Below are 26058 nucleotides of genomic sequence, written 5' to 3' on the forward strand. Positions count from 1 at the left end.
CATAAACACATGGCTAGACATGAAAGGATTCAGAAAATTTGTTATGAAGCACAAATTTTCTGAATATTAATCTCCATTAATCTTCATATAAAGAATTATTAATAAGATGCTTGTTTTTTTTTTTTTTTTAGTATTATCTTTAAAATCTGTTGTGTAGTTCTTCAGCACATTTCAATTCATTCCAGCAACACTTTAAGTGTTCAACAATCTCATGTGGTTTCTGGCTATGGTCAGAGGGCCAGAAATTTCTATATGAATGATTTGGTAGAAAAAGAAACATGAAGCAAATATTTCATCTAAAATGTTTTTCTTTTCAAAAAATATTTAAGAGATTAGTACCTAGGGCATATTGGGCTGGGGATTGCTCCTTGGAGGACTGGCACATTCTCAAATGTAATAGAAATTTTAAAAAAAAAAAAAAAAAGGACAAAGAGTTGTAGATAGAATAGAACTGCTCATGGCAATACCAAAGAAGTCTTTTTTTGTTTGTTTGTTTTTATTTTATTGATGTATAGTTGATTTACAGTGCTGTTTTAATATCTGCTATACAGCAAAGTATACAGCTTCCCTGGTGGCTCAGATGGTAAAGAATCTGCCTGCAATACAGGAGATCCAGGTTTGATCCCTAGGTTAGGAAGATTCCCCAGGAGAAGGGAATGACTACCCAGTCCAGTATTTTTACTTGGAGAATTCCATGGACAGAAGAGCCTGGTAGGCGACAGTCCAAGGGGTTGCAAAGAGTCTTACTAAGTGACTAACATACAGCAAAGAGATTGAATTGTGCATATATATAATATTTTTCATATTTTTTGTTATGGTTTATCACAGGATATTGAATATAGCTCCCTATGCTCTCAGCAGAAGCTTGTTGTTTATCCACCCTACACATAATAGTTTGTATCTGCTAATCTCAAATTCTCAAACCTTTTCATAGATACACCCCTTGAAATATCAAAGTCTTATTTAGAAAAATTCTACTTTCTTCCTCAAATACATGGCAAAATCAGCCAAGTGACATGAGGATCTAGTTCTCTGTTTTCAACAAGTTTTCTAGAATGTTGATTACTACAAATTCGTTAATTTGTGTTTAATATGTGGCACCTAATAACAGTACAAGTTGGCTATCAAAATTCCTCCATGAGCCCTCTTCATGAAATGTCGAATGGGCATAAAGTGTGTATGCGACCACCTTCTCCCTCCTTTTCCTTCCCTTTCTTCTGGGCAAATCTATTTGCTACCTTAGAATTCTTTAGAATTCAACCTCAGGCTTTCATGATCCAGAGGAGTGTGTCACTTCAATTCGAATCAAACAAAATGTTTTATTTTGTCATTGGTAGCTTTTTGATGTGTGTATGTGGCTGTGTTTAACCAAGCACTACAATGTGTACTTTGGAGTCATGGTAGCTGTGTGCCTACTGAATCACGTTATTGGTGTGAGCTAAAAATTCATAGAGAACAATTGATGGAGCTGCAGGGTTTAACTACTTCTCAACCTTGGCTTCAAAATCTCCAGCGCTGCCTCCACGTATTTAAACTCTTTGAGTAGAAAAGAAAGAAGCCAGAAAAACATGAAATCCAGGGATGGAGTGAGATCAGGATGGATGGCTGTCTTGTGTTGAGAAAAGAAGGACAGGAGTTGAGAAGTTGGATTGTATAAAGGTTTCTGCTTTGTATTTTAATTTAAGGAGGAGGAAGAGGAAGTGAATAATGAAATAATAGAACCATTCTCTGCCAAGAATGCCCAGGCTTTTAAATACAGGTCACTCCAAATCAAGCCATACTGTACTCCCTCCAAATAAAGAAAACACTAAAACGGCTTGATGTAATTTATTCATTCAGATCTTGTGGCAGATAGAGCTTTCTAAAGCTATAAGCTTTGAGTCCTTCATTTAATTTTACTTTTTAAGCTATATATCCCACTCATTTAACCCACACTTTCTATTTTTAGCTTTCTCTTTCTGACGAAGCCTTGCAGATCATGAAGATCACTTTCTCTGAGCAAGGTTAGACTACAAGATTATCTTCCTGTTCAGTTTTCTCTTTAGTTGTTTTTTCCCTTTCTGTATCTCAGTGTTACCTTGGTTCCATAAATACGGCACAGACTTTTGCTGTAATTTCTAATGTACTTTGTCGTGCTGTATTACAGGTTGAATAAGGGAAGGCAAGAGGAAAGAGACAAAAAGTGAAGGCCAGGATTTTATATTAAATATTTCCAAATTATGTTGGTTTATGCTTTTCTACTCCATTATGCATACTCTTTAAATTTGCTCTCCCACATCTTAGGCTTGTTCTTGACAACAAGTCATTACTCAAATTGTCTTCCCCCTGCTTTTCACCCTTGCTGCTAATGAGACAGCTTATTCCTGAAATGTCATTCAATTTCTACTCTATCACTGGCCATCCAGGATACCCAACACATTTTCCTCTTTTTTGAACTCTTATTTTTTGAGGAATCCTGAAACAGGTTAGGAGGAAGCTATGATAAGATTAGGGGAACTCTAGTTAGGCAAGCCTCTGTTTGAATTTTTGTTCTAAATTCTCAGAGTTTTCCATGTTGATAAGCAATGACAGATTCCGCATCTCTAAAATCAATAATTCCTCAAAGTAATGTGACAAGTAGTAACGTGTTGTTTTCAAATCAAGGTATGTATTGCCTCACTTTTTAGCCAAAGTAAACCATTACTGGGCTTCCCAGGTGACTCAGTGGTAAGGAATCTTCCTGCCAAGCAGGAGATGCAAGTTCCATCCCTGGGTCAGGAAGATACCCTGGGGAAGCAAATGGCAGTATTCTTGCCTGGGAAATACCATGGACCTAGGAGCCTGATGGGCGATAGTCCATGGGGTCTCAAAGGGTTGGGCATGACATAGCAACTAAACAGAAGCAGCACCAAGCCAATACCACTCCATGAGTTATAATAAAGACAGTGATAGAAAGAAATGAAAGAGGACTTAAATATCACTGTGCATAATTTTTTAACTAAGGATCTTGAGGATATTCTACTTTATAGATTACAGCCTTGCCATGGTGAAGGGGCTTGCATAACTCAATGAAGCCATGAGTCATGCCATGCAGGGCCACCCAAGATGGACAGATCATAGTGGACAGTGTTGACAAAATGTGGTCCACTAGAGGAGAAAATGACAAACCACTCAAGTATTCTTGCCACAGGAACCCCATGAATAGTATAAAGGCATAAAGATACGACACCAGAATATAGCTCCCCCAGGGCAGAAAGTGTCCAGTATGCTACTACAAAAGAGCAAAGGACAATTACTAATAGCTCCAGAAAGAATGAAGAGGCTGGACAAAAGCAGAAATGATGCTTATTTGTGGATGTGTCTGGTAGTGAAAGTAAAGTCCAGTGCTGTAAAGAACAATATTGCATAGGAACCTGGAACATTAGGTCCATAAACCAAGGTAAATTGGATGTGGTCAAGCAGGCGACAGCAAGAGTAAACATCGACACCTTAGGAATAAGTGAAAAAAATGGATGGGAATGGTGAATTTAATTCAGATGACTTGTATATTGAATATACACAATAGCAGGTAAGAATCCCTTAGAAGAAATGGAATAGCTTTCATAGTCAACAAAAGAGACTGAAAAGCAACACTCAGCTATAATCTCAAAAATGGCAGAATGATCTCAGTTCATTTCCAAGGTAAGCCATTCACTATCACAGTAATCCAAGTCTTTTTGCCCCAAGAACTAATGCTGAAAAAGTTGGAGCCTACTAGTTCTATGAAGACCTACAAGACCTTCTAGAACTAACAACAACAAAAATATGTCCTTTTTATCATAGGGCCTTTGAATGAAAAATAGGAAGTCAAGAGATACCTGGAGTACCAGGCCTTGAAGTTCAAAATGAAGCAGTAAAAAGGCTAGTGAAGTTTTGCCAAGAGAACACACTAGCTCAAACCCCCTCTTCCAGTAACACAAAAGATGACTCTACACGTAGAATCACCAGGTGTTCAATACCAAAATCAGATTGATTACATTCTTTGCAGCCAAACATGGAGAAGCTCTATACAGTCAGCAAAAGGAAAAAAAAGAAAAACAAAAAAACTAAAGCTGACTGGCTCAGATCATGAGATCCTGATTGCAAATTTCAGGCTTAAATTGAAGAAAGTAGGGAAAATAACTTGGTCATTCAGATATGACCTAAATCAAATTCGTTAAGATTATACAGTGGAGGTGATGAATAACTTCAAGGGATTAGCTCTGGTAGACACTGTGCCTGAAGAACTATGGACAGAAGTTCATAACATTGTATAGGAAGTAGTGAACAAAATCATCCCAAAGAAAAAGAAATGCAAGTAAGCAAAGTGGTTGTCTGAAGAGGCATTACAAATAGCTGAGAAAGGAAGAGATGCAAAAGGCAAGGGAGAAAGAAAAAAGATAAACCTAACTGAATGGAGAGTTCCAGAGAATAAAAAAGAGAGATAAGAAAGCCCTCTTGAGGGGGAGCAAGATGGTGGCAGAGTAGGTGGATGTGGAGTACATGTCTCTCCATAGATACATCAGGAATACACCTTCAGACACAGAAGTGCTTGCAGAACACCATCTGAGAATGGGCAGGAGTCCCTGGCCAAAGGGAAAGAATGTATAGAACCACACAAAACTTGGTAGAACAAAGGAGGTAGAGGGGAAAAGAGGAGAGCTAGTGGGACTGTACCTGTCCTCAGCAGGTGGGGGAGTTGAAGCAGGGGTCCAATCCCTATATCAAAGCAACTGTTTGGTTCAGAAGAGAAACATTTGAGGCTGAAAGTAAAGCAGTTGATCTGTGGTACCCTAAATGGAGTGAGAACCACAGACAATCCTTGCCACAGTCATACATACCCTGTAAAAGTATGTGGGTCCCCTAAAAGGCATAGTGGCTGGGAACTGGAGTGTAGGGATTGTGGAGCCATCCCAAGGTGAGGTTTGCTGCTGACTGCAAGGAAATGGCCCAAGAAAATGTCAGGGAGGAGACTGTGATGGGAAATGCCTGTGAAGGAAAACCAGACAGCCAAAGGAAGCAAGGGGATACTGCTAAGTAATGTGTAGGGGGGTGGAGTCATCACTGGAGCCTCTCTCTTCCTACGGGCCAGAACCAGAAGTGGAACAATAGAGAGCCTGGCCCTTCAAGCACCTGACATGTGGAACAACAGAGTAGGACCCCAGCCAGGGTGCCCCTTTAAATCCCTGATGTGCCAAACAACAGAGAAAGACTCCAGCCAGGGGAACCCTTTTAGTGCCTGACATACCAAAAACCAGAATCAGACCCCAGCCATGGGGGCCCCTTTATGTACCTGACATGCCGAGTAACAGAAAAGGACCCCATTCAGAGGAGCCCTCTAAGTGCCTGAATGGTTGCAGTAACAAAGAAGGACTGGACAAACAGACCTTCTGATCACCAACTATCAGAGGCTAGAAAAAGCCAGTCCATGTGCCTGCACACTTGACATTGCCAGGGTTCCCATGACCTAAGCAGTTGCGGCACCTTCATGTTCAATCCTCACTGGGGCAGAGCTGCCACAGGCTAGAAAAAGTTCTGCATCTGTGCACATGGGGTCACTTCAGTCATATCCAACTCTTTGCAACCCTGTGGACTGTGGCCTGCTAGGCTTCTCTGTCCAGGGGATTCTCCAGGCAAGAATACTGGGGTGGGTTGTCATAACCTTCTAGAGCACCATATGTACAGCTGCCCAAAATACCAGTTTCCCTGAGTACCTGCTGCTTCCAGGGCCCCTGTGACACAAACAGCTGCACTACATCCACACCTAGTTCTCACTTGGGCAGAGGCAAGACATTCAGACAGCCTCAGGAGCAAACCTCTGTGGACAACCCACAAGCACAGGTAGAGATAAAATCACAATTGAAACCCAGGGTTAGTGTGACTAAGGAAGAGGACACAAAACCTTCCTTCCCACCAGGTGTATGAAAGTGAAAGTGAAGTTGCTCAGTCATGTCCGACTCTTTGTGGCCCCATGGACTGTAGCCTACCAGGCACCTCCATCCACCGGATTTTCCAGGCAAGAGTTCTGGAGTGGGTAGCCATTGCCTTCTCCAGGGGGATCTTCCAGACCCAGGGATCAAACCTGGGTCTCCTGCATTCCAGGCAGATGCTTTGCCCTCTAAGCCACCAGGGAAGTCCCCTTTATGTGCCCGATGCACCAAGTAACAAAAAAGGACACCAGGCAGGGAAGCCCTCTAGGTGCCTGAATGGTCGGAGTAACAGAGTAACTAGACAAAGAGGCCTTCTGATCACTAGATGTCAGAGGCTAGAAAAAGGCAGTCCATGTGCCTGCATGGACTGCATGTGCCTTAGGGTTCCCATGACCTAAGCAGTTACAGCACCTTCATGATCATACACCAGGTATATGAACTGCAGATTAAATCCACATGATCATATAGGCACACTTTGTGTCTATGAAATATATAAAAGGGCATTGTGCATTCTCATAAAAGAAAATGCACTAATTCTGACAGTGGACATTGGAGGCAAGAACACACAGGAGTAGGACCAGATGAGAGCCTGAGCTTCCCCTACAGCAGGTGCAGAGATCATCACAGTCTGAAGGACATCTTAGGGAGGCAAGGTTGACTGAATCCCAGCGAGGGAAAGGACACTGACAGCAGAGACTCAAGAAAAGCATTTATTATTCTTACATTTTGACTTGTTCTGTAGTTTCTTCTGAATTTTGCTTGTTATTTGTTTGCTTTCTTTTTTTACCTTCCCTGCCCCCATTGTTGTAGATTTTATTAGTACTATTAAGTCTATTTAAGCCTTTGATAATATTTATTTTCAATCACACATTTTTTTCTGCTATAAAATTCTGCCTCTATTTTGGCCTTTTACAGTTCTGTGGAGTTTTCCTTTCTTCTTTTTCTTCTTTATTTCTCTTTTTTAATTTAAATTTTTAAAATTTATTATTAATTTTTCTATATTTATTTTTGTTTGCTTTTCCTACTGTTCTTTTCCCCTTGCAGTTAATCTTTAATATATATAAGTCTTCTTTATCTACATCTATTTAACTTTGCATTTCGATTCTTACTTTTCTTTCTTTCTTTTCTTTTTCTCATCATATTTTCTAGTTTGCTTTGTTTTTGTTGCTTTTTTCCCCAGTTGGCACATTTCTTTAATTTTGTTTTCCAGTTGATACTTTAGTTAGTTTTGTTCTTTAGCTAGTTTTGTTCTTAGCTGGTGGATATCATTTTGGTTTCCTTTGTTCACCAGGTCAATCTATTGTATTTTATTACTTTTTTTTTTTTTGGGGGGGTGCTGTTTTTATTTTGCTTATGGGTATATATGTATATGCGTATAATCCATTATTTTAGTTATTATTTGCCTGATTTTTAAATTGCCATTTTCCTGGGGTACATCTTTTGTTTCTCATTTTTGGATATTTGTTTTAATCCCAGTTAATGTCTTAACAAACTACCTGTGGAATCTCTGTTTTCAGCCAGAGATCAAACCCTGAGCCTTTGGAGTGGAAATGGTGACATCAAGACCCTAAACTCTTAATCCTAGTGAATATCTCCTAATCCTAGGGAGATCTCCTAATAATAGGGAGTATCAAAGAGTGAGAACTCCAACAAAGGCAACCACTTGTATGTAAGACCCAACATCAACCAACTGCCAGTAACACCCTGTGCAGGATACCTCATCCAGACAGCAAACAACAAAATAATACAAATAGACAAAGCAGTCTTGAGAAAGAAGAATGAAGCTGGAGGAATCAACCTTCCTGACTTCAGATTATACTACAAAACTTTTGTCATCAAGACACTATGGGACTGGCACAAAAACAGAAATATAGTCCAACGGAATAAGATCGCGAACCCCAAAACAAACCCACGTACCTATGGGTACCTTATTCTTGACAAAGAAGGTAAGAATATACAATGAGGCAAAGATAGTCTCTTCAATAAGTGGTGCTGGGAAAAATGAACAGCTACATGTAAAAGAATGAAATTAGAACACTTCCTAATACCATATACAAAGATAAACTCAAAATGGATTAAAGACCTAAATGTAAGACAGAAACTATAAAATTCTTAGAGCAAAACATAGGCAGAACACTCTATGACATAAATCAAAGATCGATCTTCTATGACCCACCTTCTAGAGCTATGGTAATAACTACAAAAATAAGCGAATGGAACCTAATTAAAATTAAAACCTTTTGCAAAGCACAAGGAAACTCTAAACAAGGTGAAAAGACAACCCTTAGCATGTGTGAAAATGATAGCAAATGAAACAGCTGACAAAGGATTAATTTCTAAAATATACAAGCAGCTCATACAAGTCAATACCAGAAAAACAAAAAATCCAATCAAAGTGAAAAAAAAAAAAAAAAAAAAAAACCTAAACAGACATTTCTCCAAAGAAGATATACAGATGGCTAACAAACACAGGAAAAGTTGTTCTACTTTGCTCATTATTAGAGAAATGAAAATCAAAACTACAATGAGATATCACCTCACGCCAGTCAGAATGGCTGTCATCAAAATCTACAAACAACAAATGCTGGAAAGGATGTGGAGAACAGGGACCACTCTTGCACTGTTGGTGGTAATGTAAATTGATACAGCCACTATGGAAGATGGTATGGAGATTCCTTAAAAAACTAGGAATAAAACCACCACATGATTCAGCAATCCCTCTACTAAGCATATACCCTAAGGAAACCAAAACTGAAAAAGACACATGTATCTCAGTGTTCATTGCAGCACTATTTACAATATCTAGAAGGTGGAAGCAACCTAGATGCCCATCAACTGATGATTGGATAAAGAAACTGTGATACATATATGCAATGGAATACTACTCAGCCATAAAAAAGAACACATGTCATGGCAGAAAGTTCTGAGAAAACATAGTCCACTGGAGAAGGGCATGGCAAACCATTTCAGTATTCTTGCCTTGAGAACCCCATGAACAGTATGAACAGGCAAAAATTATGGCACTGAAAGATGAACACCCCAGGTCGGTAGGTATAATATGCTACTGGAGAAGAGTGGAGAAATTACTCCAGGAAGAATGAAGAGATGGAGCCAAAGCAAAAACAACACCCAGTTGTGGATGTGACAGGTGATGGAAGTAAAGTCTGCTGCTTTAAATAGTAATATTGCATAGGAACCTGGAATATTAGGTCCTTGAATCAAGACAAATTGGATGTGGTCACACAGGAGATGGCAAGAGTGAACATCAACATTTTAGGAACCAGTGAACTAAAATGGATTGAAATGGGTGAATTTAACTCAGATGACCATTGTATCTACTACTCTGGTCAAGAATCCCTTAGAAGAAATAAAGTAGCCATCATAGTCAACAAAAGAGTCCCAAATTCAGTACTAGGATGTAATCTCAAAAACAACAGAATAAATTATTCATTTTGAAGGGAAATCATTCAATATCAGAGTAATCCAAGTCTATACCCTGACCAGTAGTGCTGAAAAAGCTGAAGTCAAACAGTTCTAAGAAAACCTACAAGACCTTCTAGAACTAACACCCCAAAAAGATGTGCTCTTCATTATAAGGAACTGGAATGCAAAAGGAGGAAGTCAAGAGCTACCCGGACTAACAGGCAAATTTGGCCTTGGAGTTCAAAACGAAGCAGGTCAAAGGCTAACAGAGTTTTGATAAGAGAAGACACTGGTCATAGTAAACACCCTCTTCAACAACACAAGAGATACATGTCTACACATGAACATCACCAGATGGTCAATACTGAAATCATATTGATTATGTTCTTTGAGGCAAAGATGGAGAAGCTCTATACAGTCACCAAAAACAAGATCAGGAGCTGACTGTGGATAAAATCATGAACACCTTATTGACTAATTTAGACTTAAATTGAAGAAAGTAGGGAAAATCACTCGGCCATCCATGTATGACTTAAATCAAATCCCTTATGGTAATACAGTGGAAGTGACATATAGATCCAAAGGAATTTGATCTTATAGACAGAGTGCCTGAAGAACTATAGACAGAGGTTTATGACATTGTTCACGAGGCAGTGATCAAGACAATCCCCAAGAAAGAGAAATGCAAAAAGGCAGAATAGTTGCCTGATGAGGCCTTACAAATAGGTGAAAAAAGAAGAGAAGCTAAAGGCAAAGGAGAAAAGGAAACATAACCAATTTGAATGCAGAGTTCCAAAGAACACCAAGGAGAAATAAGAAAGCCTTCCTCAGTGATCAATGCAAAGAAACAGAAGAAAACAATAAAATGGGAAAGACTAGAGACTCTTCAAGAGATAGAGACACCAAGGGAATATTTCATGCAAAAATGAGCACAAGAAAGAACGGGTATAGTACGGACCTAACAGAAGCAGAAGATATTAAGAAGAGCTGGCAAGAATACACAGAAGAACTATACAAATAAGATGTTCACGACCCAGGTAACCATGATGGTGTGATCACTCACCTAGAGCCAGACATCATGGAATGTGAAGTCAAGTGGGCCTTAGGAAGCATCACTATTAACAAAGCTTGTAGAGGTGAAGGAATTCCTGTTGAGCTATTGCAATCCCTAAAAGATGATGCTGTGAAAGTGCTGCACTCAATATGCCACCAAATTTTAAAACTTAGCAGTGGCCACAGGACTGAAAAAGGTCAGTTTTCATTCCAATCCCAAAGAAAGGCAATGCCAACGAGTGTTCAAACTACTGCACAATTGCACTCATCTCACACACTAGTAAAGTAATGCTCAAAATTCTGCAAGTCAGGCTTCAGCAGTAACTGAACCTTGAACTTCCAGATGCTCAAGCTATATTTAGAAAAGGCAGAGGAGCCAGAGATCAAATTGCCAACTTCCGCTGGATCATTGAAAAAGCAGGAGAGTTCTATGAAAACATCTATTTCTGCTTTATTGACTATGCCAAAGCCTTTGACTGTGTGGATCACAGAAAACTGTGGAAAATTCTTAAAGAGATGGGAATACTAGACCACCTGCCTCCTGAATAATCTGTACACAGTTCAAGAAGCAACAGTTAGAACTGGGCATGAAACAACAAACTGGCTCCAAATTGGGAAAGGAGTACACTAAAGCTGTACATTGTCACCTGCTTATTTAATATATATACAGAGTACATCATGTGAAATGCCAGGCTGGATGAAGCACAAGCTGGAATCAAGATTGCTGGGAGAAATATCAACAACCTGAGATATGCAGATGACATCATCCTTGTGGCAGAAAATGAAGAAATAAAGAGCCTCTTGATGAAAGAGAAAGAGAAAAAATTGACTTAAAAAACTCAACATTCGGAAAACTAAGATCATGGCATCTAGTCCCATCACTTCATGGCAAATATATGGGGATACAATGGAAACAGTGACAGACTTTATTTTCTTGGGCTCCAAAATCACTGCAGATGGTGACTGCAGCCATGAAATAAAAAGATGCTTGCTCCTTGGAAGAAAAGCTATGACCTTGACAGCATATTAAAAAGCAGAGATATTACTTTGCCAACAAAAGTCCATTTAGTCAAAGCTATGGTTTTTCCAGTAGTCATGTATGGATGTGAGAGTTGGGCTATAAAGAATGCTGAATGCTGAAGAATCGAAGCCTTTGAACTGTGGTGTTGGAGAAGACTGTTGAGTTTCCCTTGGACTGCAATGAGATCCAACCTCTCTATCCTAAAGGAAATCAGTCCTTAATATTAATTAAAAGGACAGATGCTGAAATTCCAGTACTTTGGCTACCTGATATGAGGAACTGACTCCTTGGAAAAGACCCTGATGCTGGAAAAGAGTGAAGGCAGGAGGAGAAAGGGATGACAGAGAATGAGATGGTTGGATAGCATCACTGATTCAATGGACATGAGTTTGAGTAAGTTGTGGGAGTTGGTGATGGCAGGGAAGCCTGGTGTGCTGTGGTCTATGGGGTCACAAAGGGTGGCACACGACTGAACAATTGAACTGAACTGAAAAAGGAACATGTTTGAGTCAGTTCTAATGAGATACATGAACCTAGAGCCTTTTATATAGAGTGAAGTATGTCAGAAAGAGAAGGATAGATATTGTATACTAACATATATATATGGACTCTAGAAAGATGGTACTGATGAACTTATTTGCAGGCAGCAATGAAGAAACAGAGAATAGATTTATAGACATGTGGGTGGGAGGAAGGAGAAGTTGAAATATACGGAGAAAGTAACATGGAAATTACATTACCATATGTGAGATAGTCAATGAGAACTTTCTGTATGACTCAGGGAACTCAAACAGGGGCTCTGTATTTACCTAGAGGGGTGGGATGGGGAGGGAGATTTGAGAGAGTTTCAAAAGGGAGGGGACATAAATTCATGTTGATGTTTGACAGAAAACGACAAAATTTTAAAGCAATTATCCTTCAATTAAATTAATATATTAAAGTAAGAGAAAAGACTCAAGTGAGCAATGCAAAGGAAAAGAGAAAATAGTTGAATGGGAAAGACTGGAAAATCTCTTCAAGAATATTAGAGATATTAAGGGAACATTTAATGCAAGAATGTGCACAATAAAGGACAGAAAGAGTAAGTAATTAACAGAAGCAGAAGAGATTAAGAAGAAGTGGCAAGAATACACAGAAATACATATTAAAAAAAAAAAGTCTTAATGACCCAGATGACCATGATGGTGATGTTACTTACTGAGAACCAGGCACCCTGGAGTGTGAAGTCAAGTGCACCTTTGGAAACATTAGTATGGACAAAGCTAGTGGAGGTGATGGAATTCCAACTTAGCTGTTTTAAATCCTAAAAGATGATGCTGTTGAACTGCTGCACTCAGTATGTCAGCAAATTTGGAAAACTTAGCAGTGGCCACAGGACTGAAAAAGATCAATTTTCATTCCAATCTTAAAGAAGAGCAATGACAAAGAATGTTCAACTGGCATAAAGTAGATTCATTTCACATGCTAGTAATGTAATGCTCAAAATCGTTCAAACTAGGTTGCAGAAGTACAGGAACCGAGAACTTCCAGATGTACAAGCTGGATTTAGAAAAGGCAGAGGAACCAGAGATCAAATGGCTGACATTCATTGGATCACAGAGAGAGCAAGGGAATTTCAGAAAAAAAAAAAAATCTACTTCTGCAACATTGACTACACTAGAACTTTGACTCTGTGGATCACAACAAACTGTGGAAAATACATTAAGAGATGGAAGTACCAGACCATCTTATCTGTCCCCTGAGAAGTCTGTGTGTAGGTCAAGAAGCAACAGTTAGAACTGGACATGGAAAAATAGAGTAGTTCAATTTGGGAAAGGAGCACAACACGGCTGCATATTATCACTTTGCTTATTTAACTTCTGTGCTGAGTACACCATGTGAAGTGCCAGGCTGGATGAATCACAAGCTGGAATCAATATTGCTGGGAAAAATATCAATAATCTCAGATATGCAGATGATACCACTGCAACAGCAAAAAGTGAAGAGGGACTAAAGAACCTCCTGATAAGAGTGAAACAGAAGAGTTAAAAAGTTGGCTTGAAAACATTCAATAACTAAGATCATGGAATCCAGGCACATCACTTCACGGCAAACTGAAAAGGAAAAATTGGAAAGAGTGACAGATTTTCATTTCTTGAGCTTCAAAATTAATATAGACAGAAACTGCAGCCATGAAATTAAAAGACACTTGCTCCTTAGAAGGAAACCTTTGACAAATCTAAACAGCATACTGAAAAGCAGAGATATCACTTTGTTAGCCACAGTCCATATAGCCAGAGCTATGATTTTTCCAGTAGTCATGTAAGAATGTGAAAGTTGGACCATAAAGAAGGCTGAGAACTTAAAAAGTGATGCTTTCGAATTGTGGTGTTAGAGAAGACTCTTGAAAGTCCCTTGGACTGCAAGGATATCAAACCAATTAATCCTAAAGGAAATAAAACTTGAATATTCAACGGAAAGACTGATGCTGAAGCTGAAGCTCAATACTTTGGCCACCTTATGGGAAGAGCCAATTTATTAGGAAAAAACCCCAATGCTGGGAAAGTTGGAAGACAAAAGAAGAGGGCAGAAGAGGATGGGATGCTTAGACTCAAAGGATATGGATTTTAACAAACTCTGCAAGATAGTGGAGGGAAGAGGAGCCCGGCATGCTGCGGTCCATGAGGTGGCAAACTTGAACACAACTTATAGACTGAACAATAACAAGATTTTAGGATATTAATTTTCAGTTCAGTTCAGTTCAGTCACTCAGTCATGTCTGACTCTTTGCTACCCCATGACTACAGCATGCCAGGCTTCCCTGTCCATCACCAACTCCTGGAGTTTACTTAAACTCATGTCCATCAAGTCAGTGATGCCATCCAACCATATCATCTTCTGTCATCCCCTTCTCCCACCTTCAATCTTTCCCAACATAAGGGTCTATTCCAATGAGTCAGTTCTTCAGCATCAGTCCTTCTAATGAATAGTCAGGACTGATTTCCTTTAGGATTCACTGATGTGATCTCCTTACAGTCTAAGGAACTCTCAAGAGTCTTCTCCAACACCAAAAGCATCAATTCTTCTGCACTTAGCTTTCCATATAGTCCAACTCTTTCATCCATATATGACTACTGGAAAAACCATAGGTTTGACTAGACAGACCTTTGTTGGCAAAGTAATGTCTCTGCTTTTTAATATGCTGTCTAGTTTGGTCATAGCTTTTCTTCCAAGGAGCAAGTGTCTTTTAATTTTATGGCTGCAGTCACCATCTGCAGTGGTTTTGGAGCCCAGAAAATAAAGTCTGTCACTGTTTCCATTGTATCCGATATATTTGCCATGAAGTGATGGGACCAGATGCCATTATCTTAATTTTCTGAATGTTGAGTTTTAAGCCAACTTTTTCACTCTCCTCATTCACTTTCATCAAGAGGGTCTTTAGTTCTTCTTCACTTTCTGCCATAAGGAATGTGTTATCTGCTTATCTGAGGTTATTGATATTTCTCCCAGCAGTCTTGATTACAGCTTGTTTTTCATCCAGCCTAGCAGTTCCAAATGTACTCTGCATATAAGTTAAATAAGCAGGTTGACAATACAGTCTTGATACTCCTTTCCTTGTTTGAAACCAGTCTATTTTTCCATGTCCTTCCCACCTCTTTAAGAATTTTCCACAGTTTGTTGTGATCCACACAGTCAAAGTCTTTGACATAGTCAATAAAGCAGAAGTAGATTTTTTTTTTTTTTTCTGGAACTCACTTGCTTTTTCGATGATGCAGCAGATGTTGGCAATTTAATCCAACTGGTTCCTCTGCTTTTTCTAAATCTGGCTTGAACATCTGGAAGTTCACGGTTCAGTTACTGTTGAAGCCTGACTTGAAGAATCTTGAACATTGCTAGAGTGTGAGATGAGTACAATTGTGCAGTAGTTTGAACATTCTTTGGCATTGTCTTTCTTTGGGACTGGAATGAAAACTGACCTTTTCCAGTCCTGTGGCCACTGCTGAGTTTACCAAATTTGCTGGCATATTGAATGCAGCACTTTCACAGCATCATCTTTTAGGATTTGAAATAGCTCAACTGGAATTCCATCACCTTCACGAGCTTTGTTTGTAGTGATGCTTCCTAAGGCCCACTTAACTTTGCATTCCAGGATGTCTGGCTCTAGGTGAGTGATCACATCATCATGGTTATCTGGGTCATGAATATCTTTTTTGTATATTTCTTCTGTGTATTCTTGCCACCTCTTCTTAATATCTTCTGATTCTGTTAGGTCCATGCCATTTCTGTGCTAAATTGTGGCCATCTTTGCATGAAATATTCCCTTGGTACCGTTAACATTCTGGTTTCTTATGGCCCCCTAATTATCAATAAGAAAAGGCACTGTTAAGAAGCTGTTTCATACAGTGAATGGAGAACAATATTTTTAGTCTGAAATTTATTGAGTCTAATCCCACCCGGAAAATGTCTAAATAATGTGACCATGTTTATTTTTCTTTTTAACCATTCTAGCTAACTTCATGCTAGTATATACTTCAAAGGAACTCATTGGTTTTCACAAAGCATTGTTTTTGCTATTTAGTCACTAAGTGTTGTCTCACTCTTTTAGGACCTCATAGACAATATCCTGGTAAACATCCCTGTCCATGAACTTTTTCAGACAGAAATAGTACAGTAGTTTGCCATTTTCTTCTCGAGGGAATCTTCCAACCCAAGAATTGAACCCACATCTCGTGCATCTCCTGCATTAGCAAGTGGATTTTTTTTTTTACTTGTGCCACCTGGGAAGCCCTTATAAAGTATATTTCATATAAAATAATTATCAGGTTATGATATATAGAAGGTGCCAAAATAGTGAGGAAGAAGGAGAGCACTTTTCAGAATCAGAATTCAGAGAACGCTGTGGGAGAAAAGAAGATAGGATGGGGGTAAGTATGTTTTTATACCTAGTAATTCCATTTGTCTGAATGACCTATATTGTTTTCATCTGGGGAGCATACTCAGAATAGTTTTAAGAGCAAATTGTGAAGAATATCAGAAAGCATCAGCAAAGAAGGCTTTATATGATAAGATTTGGGTTTTTATCCATCTTCTCTTGAAATGTGTTTACATTTATATTTAGAGAATGATGTATAGTTACTAAATTTAAAACTCAGGTAAAACTTTAAATAGAATTTGCCTAAAATAACTTCTGAAAATATAGGCTGTTTTCAATACTGGAACAAAACAGTAGGTATCCAGTGTGTGTGTGTGTGTGTGTGTGTGTGTGTTTGACGCAATTCCATTGCATTTATGCCAACTGTATACCTGTATAATTTGTCTAGAAAAAAAAAGTTTTGACATCTATGGCATTGTTTTTCTGTTTTCCACCAGTTTGAGTATTGTTCTTCTTTCACTTGTTTAAATATAGACATGTAATCCATTCTAAAGGAGATCAGTCCTGGTTGTTCATTAGAAGAAATGATGCTAAAGCTGAAACTCCAGTACTTTGGCCACCTCATGCAAAGAGTTGACTCATTGGAAAAGACTCTGATGCTGGGAGGAATTGGAGGCAGGAGAAGGGGATGACAGAGGATAATTTGGCCGGATGGTATCACCAACACGATGGACGTGAGTTTGAGTGAACTCTGGGAGTTGGTGATGGACAGGGAGGCCTGGTGTGCTGCAATTCATGGTATCGCGAAGAGTCGGACATGACTGAGCGACTGAACTGAACTGAACTGAACTGAATGCACTAGAATTGAACAGTTTGATTTTGAACCAGTTAAAGCTCCATTTCTCTTTGTCTTTAGTTTTTATTCTTTGCAAGTGTTTTGTGTTTTTTCTTTTTTTTTTTTTTACCCTTCTGTTTTCATAAACCAAACACAGTTGACTGTTAATTTCTCCCTGGAAGATATTGAAAGATGGCTCCCAAAATGAATGGTATAAGACAAGTTTACTAACTGTCAGGCTTTGAAGTGAAAATTAGTGTGTCATTCTTCGTGAAAAGAGCAGAGCACAGAACGGACTGAGATGTTGTGAGAATCTCTCAAGGAAAAATACATATTTTTAGATGAGAGGACAAAAGCTAAACAATTTTTTTTTTTACCTACTTCCCAAATTCTGTCAACACTTATGCTCACACACAGATCCATACACAATTGAGAGGGTTTTCCAGCAGCAAAATCTTTAGTATTCTAAGGACCAACAGCCATGGGAATCCAAGTCAAGTAGGAAGATTTAGAAAGATGGGCTAATATTTTCAAATGGAATAAAATATTGGTTTCATTTTCAGGCTAAAATTCCAGTGTCAGTAAGACTTTTGTACTGGCTGCAATATGGGGGTCTTAGAATTTTAGAACTGTAGTTGAATCAAAAATTATGAAATGCAATATTTTCATTGTTTAAAGTAGCAGAGAATTTGGAGTACATATTGTGATTAAGTAGGTTAATTTGCAGTTCACACTTGGCTATTCTTTTTAGTGAAATTTTGAACAATTTAATCAGTCTTAGTGAGCCTAAATTTTACATAGCTGAAAACTGAAAATTATAATCTAAATTCAAAGTTATGAATGAGTTGTAAGGATTTGATTATATAGTAGATTTATAGAGCATGGCACACTGTTGGCATCTGTAAGGAATGAGATGGACTTATGCTGATATAAGAAAACTAAGACAACCATCTTGGAAGTAGAATCCGTCCTGGGGGATGAGGTGGGATCTTCTTTTCTGAAACAGATTTCATACTGGGAATACATGAAGCACTTCCTACAGATAACTGGGCACTAATAATTTGGGGAAATAAATTTTCATATCCTCAATTTTATACATGTATTCTTCATTCAAAAATAGATCTTCCCAAGAAAGCACCTGAAGTCAGTTCTCCTTTTTGCCAACTACTCTTCTCCCACAAGAAAATTATATTCTTCATAGCACAAAATTTAAAATCTTCTACTACTATTAAGTCACTTTAGCAGTGTCCAACTCTGTGAGACCCCATAGATGGAAGCCCACCAGGCTCCCCTGTCCCTGGGATTCTCCAGGCAAGAACACTGGAGTGGGTTGCCATTTCCTTCTCCAATGCATGAAAAGTGAAAAGTGAAAGTGAAGTCGCTTGGTCGTGTCCGACTCCTAGCGACTCCATGGACTGCAGCCTACCAGGCTCCTCCATCCATGGGATTTTCCAGGAAAGAGTACTGGAGTGGGGTGCCATTGACTTCTAGAGATAATTTAAAATGTTTTTATTCTTGAAGGAGGAGAATAGACTTTTCTTGTTATACTTATTTTGCACATATTTCTGTTAAGGACAAAGTGTGGGAATGGAAATGTGATATTTTGGCTTAAGCTGAGATGTTCTAAGTTCTGATATATTGTAGGATAAAGAATGTGATGTTTTATTTTATGATTTGATTCAAACATCAAACTTCTCTAAAATAGTACACTGTTACTAAAGTAGGGTCCTGTGAAAGCAAAGGTGAGAGTGCTTGGGGAAGAAAAATTGAATGATGGGATGCCTTATTTCATCCAGACCAAAAATTCATATCAATACTATTTTCTATACATCTAATCATCTATCTACCTTGTATTTATCTCTTATCCATTAATATATCTATCTGAATAAAAATTTAGAGTGAAAAGTGAAGTTGAGATAAGTATGAACACTTTAATTTAAATTTAACAAAAAAGTTAATTTTTTTTTTTTTTTTCTAAAAGCAGTATGGACTCGGCGGCGGCCACAGCGCAGACCCGACTTCACTCGCTCGCAGTTCGCTCCGCGCCCTCTGCAACCATGTCTGACAAACCCGATATGGCTGAGATTGAGAAGTTCGATAAGTCGAAATTGAAGAAAACGGAAACGCAAGAGAAAAATCCACTGCCTTCGAAAGAAACGATTGAACAGGAGAAGCAAGCAGGCGAGTCGTAATGCAGCGTGTGCCGCCAGTATGTACTGTACATTCCACAAGCATTGCCTTCTTATTCTACTTCTTTTAGCTGTTTAACTTTGTAAGATGCAAAGAGGTTGGATCGAGTTTAAATAGCCATGCAATGTTGAATTTTTTTCACAGTAAATTAATAATAATAAACTACTAATATACTCTATAGCATGAAAGAATCTCAAAATATGTTGAGGAAAGGAATACAAATACAAAATCCATATACCAGTATTCCATTTACATAAACAGGGTTTTATATTCTTTAGAGGAAAAAATTCTTATCTATATACAGGAATCATTTGCCTTATGTAGGCAGGAAAAATTTCTATTGCTTTAAGTATACTGTAACTTTACCCTACAGGATTTTTATTTTATTTTATTTTTTTTTTTCTGGTTTTCAAGTTTATTTTTTTTTCTTTTTTCTTTTTATTTTTTTAGTTTTTATTTTTAAATTTTAAAATCTTTAATTCTTACATGCATTCCCAAACATGAACCCCCTCCCACCTCCCTCCCCATAACATCTTTCTGGGTCATCCCCATGCACCAGCCCCAAGCATGCTGCATCCTGCGTCAGACATAGACTGGCGATTCAATTCACATGATAGTATACATGTTAGAATGTCAGTCTCCCAAATCATCCCACCCTCTCCTCTCCCTCTGAGTCCAAAAGTCCGTTATACACATCTGTGTCTCTTTCCCTGTCTTGCATACAGGGTCGTCATTGCCATCTTCCTAAATTCCATATATATGTGTTAGTATACTGTATTGGTGTTTTTCTTTCTGGCTTACTTCACTCTGTATAATCGGCTCCAGTTTCATCCATCTCATCAGAACTGATTCAAATGAATTCTTTTAACGGCTGAGTAATACTCCATTGTGTATATGTACCACTGCTTTCTTATCCATTCATCTGCTGATGGACATCTAGGTTGTTTCCATGTCCTGGCTATTATAAACAGTGCTGCAATGAACATTGGGGTACATGTGTCTCTTTCAATTCTGGTTTCTCGGTGTATGCCCAGAAGTGGGATTGCTGGGTCATAAGGTAGTTCTATTTGCAATTTTTAAGGAATCTCCACACTGTTCTCCATAGTGGCTGTACTAGTTTGCATTCCCACCAACAGTGTAGGAGGGTTCCTTTTCTCCACACCCTCTCCAGCATTTATTGCTTGCAGATTTTGGATCGCAGCCATTCTGACTGGTGTGAAGTGGTACCTCATTGTGGTTTTGATTTGCATTTCTCTAATAATGAGTGATGTTGAGCATCTTTTCATGTGTTTGTTAGCCATCCGTATGTCTTCTTTGGAGAAATGTCTATTTAGTTCTTTGGCCCATTTTTTGATAGGGTCGTTTATTTTTCTGGAGTTGAGCTGCATAAGTTGCTTGTATATTTTTGAGATGAGTTGTTTGTCAGTTGCTTCATTTGCTATTATTTTCTCCCATTCAGAAGGCTGTCTTTTCACCTTGCTTATAGTTTCCTTTGTTGTGCAGAAGCTTTTAATTTTAATTAGATCCCATTTGTTTATTTTTGCTTTTATTTCCAGAATTCTGGGAGGTGGATCATAGAGGATCCTGCTGTGATTTATGTCTGAGAGTGTTTTGCCTATGTTCTCCTCTAGGAGTTTTATAGTTTTAGAGATTGTCTTTACTCCATTGTATATTCTTGCCTCCTTTGTCAAAGATAAGGTGTCCATATGTGTGGATTTATCTCTGGGCTTTCTATTTTGTTCCATTGATCTATATGTCTGTCTTTGTGCCAGTACCATACTGTCTTGATGACTGTGGCTTTGTAGTAGAGCCTGAAGTCAGGCAAGTTGATTCCTCCAGTTCCATTCTTCTTTCTCAAGATTGCTTTGGCTATTCGAGGTTTTTGTATTTCCATACAAATCTTGAAATTATTTGTTCTAGTTCTGTGAAAATGTGCCTGGTAGCTTGATAGGGATTGCATTGAATTTGTAAATTGCTTTGGGTAGTATACTCATTTTCACTATATTGATTCTTCCAATCCATGAACATGGTATATTTCTCCATCTATTAGTGTCCTCTTTGATTTCTTTCATCAGTGTTTTATAGTTTTCTATATATAGGTCTTTAGTTTCTTTAGGTAGATATATTCCTAAGTATTTTATTCTTTTCGTTGCAATGGTGAATGGAATTGTTTCCTTAATTTCTTTTTCTACTTTCTCATTATTCGTGTATAGGAATGCAAGGGATTTCTGTGTGTTGATTTTATATCCTGCAACTTTACTATATTCATTGATGAGCTCTAGTAATTTTCTGGTGGAGTCTTTAGGGTTTTCCATGTAGAGGATCATGTCATCTGCAAACAGTGAGAGTTTTACTTCTTCTTTTCCAATTTGGATTCCTTTTATTTCTTTTTCTGCTCTGATTGCTGTGGCCAAAACTTCCAGAACTATGTTGAATAGTAGCGGTGAAAGTGGACACCCTTGTCTTGTTCCTGACTTTAGGGAAATGCTTTCAATTTTTCACCATTGAGGATAATGTTTGCTGTGGGTTTGTCATAGATAGCTTTTATTATGTTGAGGTATGTTCCTTCTATTCCTGCTTTCTGGAGAGTTTTATCATAAATGGATGTTGAATTTTGTCAAAGGCCTTCTCTGCATCTATTGAGATAATCATATGGTTTTTATTTTCAATTTGTTAATGTGGTGAATTACATTGATTGATTTGCGGATATTGAAGAATCCTTGCATCCCTGGGATAAAGCCCACTTGGTCATGGTGTATGATCTTTTAATGTGTTGTTGGATTCTGATTGCTAGAATTTTGTTGAGGATTTTTGCATCTATGTTCATCAGAGATATTGGCCTGTAGTTTTCTTTTTTGTGGCATCTTTGTCAGGTTTTGGTATTAGGGTGATGGTGGCCTCATAGAATGAGTTTGAAGTTTACCTTCCTCTGCAATTTTCTGGAAGAGTTTGAGGAGGATAGGTGTTAGCTCTTCTCGAAATTTTTGGTAGAATTCAGCTGTGAAGCCATCTGGACCTGGGCTTTTGTTTGCTGGAAGATTTCTGATTACAGTATCAATTTCCGTGCTTGTGATGGGTCTGTTAAGATTTTCGATTTCTTCCTGGTTCAGTTTTGGAAAATTGTACTTTTCTAAGAATTTGTCCATTTCTTCCATGTTGTCCATTTTATTGGCATACAACTGCTGATAGTAGTCTCTTATGATCCTTTGTATTTCTGTGTTGTCTGTTGTGATCTCTCCATTTTCATTTCTAATTTTATTGATTTGATTTTTCTCTTTGCTTCTTGATGAGTCTGGCTAATGGTTTGTCAATTTTATTTATCCTTTCAAAGAACCAGCTTTTGGCTTTGTTGATTTTTGCTATGGTCTCTTTTGTTTCTTTTGCATTTATTTCTGCCCTAGTTTTTAAGATTTCTTTCCTTCTACTAACTCTGGGGTTCTCCAACTCTTCCTTTTCTAGTTGCTTTAGTTGTAGAGTTAGGTTGTTTATTTGACTTTTTTCTTGCTTCTTGAGGTATGCGTGTATTGCTATGAACTTTCCTCTTAGCTGTGCTACCCCTTTTCACATCAAAGAATGGAGAACTACTGACAACGTAGGCCGCGCCTGCCTCTCCCATCTGCCTGTGTGGCTGGCAGGGAAGGAAAAGAACTTGCATGTTGGTGAAGGAGGAAGCTGGGTGGGACGACAGTGAAATCTAGAGTAAAAAGCTGGTCCAAGGTGTTCTGCGGGCTGTAAAATGCAGTTTAATCAGAGTGCCATTTTTTTTGTTGTTCAAATGATTTTAATTATTGGAATGCACAATTTTTTAATATGCAAATAAAAAGTTTTAAACCTGGAAAAAAAAAAAAAAAAGCAGTATGGTTCTTTTCCGGCTGATTGTTTTGACATCAATTGTTCTATGTAAGCCTTGCATTCCCCATTAGTTTAAATGGTACTCACACCTTTTTAAAAGATAATAATAAGGAAAATTGATGATAAACACTATCTTATTATATTGATGAGTAATATTCATCCATGAATTCACGAACTATGGTGAAAAAATAAAATCAAGACCCATCTATCTCATTGAGAAATGCATTTCCAACAAATTTTGCAGTTTGTGTTTAGTATTATTCATTAAAATTTATTATATATTTATGCTATTTTGATCAATTGTGTACTAGTGGTAATTATAATAACTCAAAAGGAGAATTTTTAATTCTTGGAATTCCATAATCAGAGAAATAAAATATTCAGTTACATTTTACATGCATAATTTTGCTGCAGAGAAAGATGATAGGATAATCAATAAAATACTTTCAAGCATAGAGATATATTAAAGGAAAAATATTGTGAGGAATGTAGAATGGAAATATAAGTTCACGGAGAGAAAAGAAACTGGAAAATCTAATATTGCAATGGAAATTTATGTCATTACTATTTTCATAATGATGATGACTTTCAAATCACAGCATTTAGATTCTGTTAGATACATTTAATAGAAAGATTTAACCCTTTGTATTTAAATGTCAATATTTTAATGCGTTTGTTTTATATCCTGTATCATAAATATAAACATATTTATTTACATATAATATATAAACATATTATAAACATATAATAAAAACCTTTAATGTCAATTTAAAGTATGTGAGAGAGTAAATAGTGTGTCAGAAGTCTTTTAGTAGTACATGAATAAGAATGTTTAAGACAATTGTCATAAATTATTTACTAAGAATCTTTAAAAAGTGTAGAAAATCCTTAGGAAACTTCTGTATGCTTTCTGCTATAGAACCAAACATGGTTTATGTACCTATTTATTCCTTATTATTTTAAAAAAGATTTTTATAGAAAAATTAATTTTAACTGCACATATTTAAAATAACATCAATTCTTTTTTATAATTAAAAAAAGTTGGGTAGAATTGAACATATAATAAAATTATTACAATGCAACTGTTACCAGGGAAGTTATATGGTGGTGTTTTAGTCGTTAAGTCGTGTCTGACTTTTGCAACCCTTTGACTGCAGCCTGCCTGGTTCCTTTGTCTATGGGATTCTCTGAGCAAGACTACTGGAGTGGGTTGCCATTTCCTTCTCCAGGGGATCTTCCCAACCCAGGGATCGAACCCAGCTCTCCTGCATTGCAGGCAGATTCTTTACCAACTGAGTTATGAGGGAAGCCTTATTTCTGTATAATTGCCCTGGTCAGGAACCTTTCTCTGTAATTAAAAGAAATATGTTCTACATCACGCCAAATAATGATGAAGTCCATAGTAAAGTTTTCAGGTTTTAGTGTCTTGATAGATTCTCTATTTTGGTGAACATTTTGATATCCATGTCATAAATTCTTTCACTGTTTAAGTTTCCAGCTGTTTTGATGGCTTGTCCTTCACATGACCATTGCCTCTGACCTCAGCACTAGAAGAGGTGCATATAACCTCTCAGTGAAGTCTGGAACAGGATGCCCTATCTTTCCTCTCTGCTTGAATTCAGAAATACCTTGTTTTATGTTCAGTTTAGTACTGCCAATCATTCTAAAACTTGATTAGACTCCAGTTGTTCCCATAAGACTGTTTCATTTATGTCATTATCTGAAATTCTATTGTACATCTTCATAAAGCTGTACTGTTTGCCACTTCACTGCTCCATGTTTTTACAAAGGATTATACTTCACCTTTCCCTTAAAGCAGAAGTCACTAAAGAAAAGGATGGTTTTAAATGTTTTTAAACATTTCTAATCTTTCATAATATTTGTCAGTAGATATTCAATAAATCTCTAATAATGGATTGTTTGATCCTATTTGCAATAGTTTTTTCACTGAGCCTCCTCCTAAGTAATTATATTTACTTCCTCTTTACTGTTATCAGAAACTTAAGAATGAATCATTTAAAATGAAATTACTATGAATAATAATTTATGTCTACTGTCCTTTAAGAGACTGGTTTTTCAGAAAGATAATTTATGTCCAAATAGTACAATTAGAGTTGCTTCAAATTGGAAGTGGTATTGGACAAAATTAAATCTAACTTCCTCATTTTATGGATGAATTGGAGGCCTTATGATTCACGAGCTCAAGGTCACATACCTAGTTAACTTGAACTAGATTGAAGACTAAAACTCAGACTCCTGACTTTTGATCAATTGTTCTTGCTATAATAGCATACTGCCTTTCAAAGTACTGGAGTTTCTTTTTTTGTTAGTCATGCTCTGAAATATATACTTTAGTGTCACTTGTATTGTGTTGGCCAAAAGATTTGCTCTGTTTGTGTGTAATATGGCTCAAGTAGTAGTAGTGCTTAGTTGTCTTTCAGTTCAGTTCAGTTCAGTCGCTCAGTTGTATCCGACTCTTTGCGACCCCATGAATCGCAGCACACCAGGCTTTCCTGTCCATCACCAACTCCTGGAGTTCACTCAAACTCATGTCCATTGAGTCAGTGATGCCATCCAGCCATCTTATCCTCTGTCGTCCTCTTTTCCTCCTTCCCCCAAACCCTCCAAGCATCAGAGTCTTTTCCACTGAGTCAACTCTTCTCATGAGGTGGCCAAAGTACTGTAGTTTCAGCTTTAGCATCATTCTTTCCAATGAACACCCAGAACTGATCTCCTTTAGAATGGACTGGTTGGATCTCTTTGCAGCCCAAGGGACTCTGAAGAGTCTTCTCTAACACCACAGTTCAAAAGCATCAATTCTTCAGCGCTCAGCTTTCTTCACAGTCCAACTCTTGCATCCATACATGACCACTGGAAAAACTATAGCCTTGACTAGACGGACTTT

At 37.7% G+C, this 26058-nt stretch overlaps 1 protein-coding gene across 1 annotated transcript; it reads left to right on the top strand.

Moving 5' to 3' along the window:
- The first annotated feature begins 19090 nt into the window (after positions 1-19090).
- On the top strand, positions 19091-19410 carry LOC114110488 (thymosin beta-4-like). The gene has a single exon (XM_042239219.2). It carries the CDS (start codon positions 19097-19099, stop codon positions 19301-19303), a length of 207 nt encoding a protein of 68 aa, XP_042095153.1. The 5' UTR covers positions 19091-19096; the 3' UTR covers positions 19304-19410.
- The last annotated feature ends 6648 nt before the right edge of the window (positions 19411-26058 follow it).

The sequence above is a fragment of the Ovis aries genome, chromosome 23 (assembly GCF_016772045.2).
Source record: "Ovis aries strain OAR_USU_Benz2616 breed Rambouillet chromosome 23, ARS-UI_Ramb_v3.0, whole genome shotgun sequence".
NCBI lineage: Eukaryota > Metazoa > Chordata > Mammalia > Artiodactyla > Bovidae > Ovis > Ovis aries.